Genomic DNA, 2506 nt, shown 5'->3' with positions numbered 1-2506 from the left:
GTGACTCACATCACACCATACCCAACCATGTGCCATATGATTAATCATCACCGTTAGATGTTGTCTCATTGGTGTCCCGGGCTCATGTGGAACCGTATCTGCAACGTGTTTCAATCCCATGGATGCGGCGACCCGTATTCTTCCGCCTTCTCACACCACCTACACAACTCCCTCCCTCCCTCTACTCCACCCCTCCTTAAACATTTTTATTTTAAACAAATAAAAAAGACCGTATATACAGTAGTTGTAATAGTAGTAGTACATGTGATATTCATTTATTTTATTTTTTATTTAATTTAATAGAAGTGATATTGTAATCGTTCGGGTCTGGTCTGGGTGGTGGATCCTATAAAACAGGGAATTCAGTGTTACGGAGCTGAGAGCAGGAAGTGAAGTTTTGGTTCTTGTTTAACGATTGAACTAGAGCTCGCAGAGGCAGTAGTATCAGTACCCTTCAACCTGCACAATCTGCACTTCTCTACCCTTCTATTCTCCTTTCACTTTGAATCCCAATATATCCTTTTTCCATTCAAGAGCGGCACTAGAGGAAGAAGAAGTTTCAACGAAAGTCTCCGCCACCATCTCATCTCAGGAACAACAACACTATTGGAATCACCATCCTCTCAATAATTCCCTTTCTCTTTCTCTCAACCCCCATGATGTCAAAAGTTCTTCTTTTCTCTTTATTCCTATCACTCCCGACCATGTCGACTCCCTTCCGTTTTTAATATTTCTTGCTTTCCTCTTTTTTCCTTTTAACCTTCCCTTACCTTTTCCAACATTTCTCCCCCCACATAAAACCCCCAACCCTTCTCCTTCACGATTCATTCTCTTTTATTCCCACACCACGCCTATTTCTGTTTCCTGCTACAGTCATTACACTTCCACCACACACACACAATACTAACACTACCCATACACTACTATTACTAATGGAAGAGAGTATCCTATGTAAACACACACTGCATCACACCGTCACCAAGAAGCTCCTCTCACCCAAAAAATCCCAAACCAATTCAAACACAGACCGCAGAGTAGTCCGGATATCATACACTGATCCGGACGCCACCGACTCTTCCAGCGACGAAGAGTCCTTCCCCTTCACCCGCCAGAGAATCAAGCGTTATGTCAACCAGATTGAGATAGAAACAGCCACCACCGCCGCCCCCAACGTCCTCTCCAATGCCCGCAAGAGGCCCGCTGCCGAGCCATGCCGCCGCCAGGTCAAGCTCCACTCCGGCAAGAAGTTCCGCGGCGTCCGCCAGAGACCGTGGGGGAAATGGGCTGCCGAGATTCGAGATCCGGCCAGAAGGGTGCGTCTCTGGTTGGGAACTTACGACACTGCCGAGGAAGCGGCCATGGTCTACGACAATGCCGCTATCAGGCTTCGCGGCCCGGACGCCTTGACAAACTTCGTAACGCCGCCGCAGAAAGAAACTCCGCCGGTTGAGGCGGCGGAGGTTCCGGAATTGAAGGTGGGTGTGGCTGAAGAGGCCTCTGGGTCTGGGTACGACTCCGGCGACGATCATTGCCACCACAACCTCTCCTCCCCCACTTCGGTGCTCCACTTCCGAAGCAACTCGAGCGAAGAGAATTCAGAGAAAACCGAGGAGGGGTTGAGAGAGTGCCAGGGTGAGACCGAAACGAGTTGGTTTGACGAAAAGGGAGAGTTTATGGCGATGGAGAACTTGCCGGAGTGGGATGATGTGTTCAATTTCTCAGCCCCGGAGTACCCTCTTGTGTTTGAAGAAGAGCGTGTAGTAGATGAGTCCCATATGTTTGGCGAAAGCATGGCGTTTTCCCCGGAAGAAGTTCTGAGCGACACAAGTAGTATTTTGCTTGCGGATTCCCTCATAGATTTCGACAAAGCGTGCTCTCCATCCACCTTCTGCCAAGTAGACGATTACTTCCAAGACATTTTGCAAGCTTCTGATCCTCTCGTTCTGCTCTGAGATTTCTCTTCTCACTCACCATACGTCAATCGTTAATCCTTAATCCTTTCCGCCCTGCCTATTCACGGCAGATTTTGCTCCCGGTGGTAAAAATATTAAATAAATTACTTCATCTTTTCTTTTTCTTTTTCAAACCCTCCAAAAAAAAAAAGCTTTATTTTCGTATTTTATTTATTCAGTTGTTTTAGGTACTACTCCGTTACAAATAGCGAACGGGATGAGTTGAGTTGAGAGTGAAGTTTTGTTTAAATTTTAATCTGTAATACTTGTTCCTCTGCTTAATAAGTAGGATGAATGTTGTAATGTATATTTGTTCAGTAAGATGTGAATCCAAGTTGAATGGAGTTATTTTCTTTCTGTGTTGTTAAGTTTCGTTTTTCGAAGAAAATAAGGAAACATTGCATTGACGATTGTATGTGAACGGCGAAGGGGCGCTGATTGCGGTCGTGGCCGGTCAGTCGGTGGGTGGGGTGCGGTGAGGGGCAGAGAAGAGTAAGAGTTGTTGGTCGTTTTTTGTTTGTTATTATGCGATAATGTGAATTTGAGACTTGACT

General features: G+C 46.1%; 1 protein-coding gene across 1 annotated transcript; it reads left to right on the top strand.

The window, feature by feature from the left end:
• Positions 1–367: 367 nt before the first annotated feature.
• On the top strand, positions 368–2305 carry CRF3 (cytokinin response factor 3). The gene has a single exon (XM_028045949.2). It carries the CDS (start codon positions 933–935, stop codon positions 1950–1952), a length of 1020 nt encoding a protein of 339 aa, XP_027901750.1. The 5' UTR covers positions 368–932; the 3' UTR covers positions 1953–2305.
• The last annotated feature ends 201 nt before the right edge of the window (positions 2306–2506 follow it).

Source organism: Vigna unguiculata, chromosome 9 (assembly GCF_037176805.1).
Source record: "Vigna unguiculata cultivar grain cowpea cultivar isolate G323 ecotype 2 chromosome 9, ASM3717680v1, whole genome shotgun sequence".
Classification (NCBI taxonomy): Eukaryota; Viridiplantae; Streptophyta; class Magnoliopsida; order Fabales; family Fabaceae; genus Vigna; species Vigna unguiculata.
Note: the sequence above shows the minus strand (reverse complement) of the source record. Positions and strands in the feature narration are given on the sequence as shown.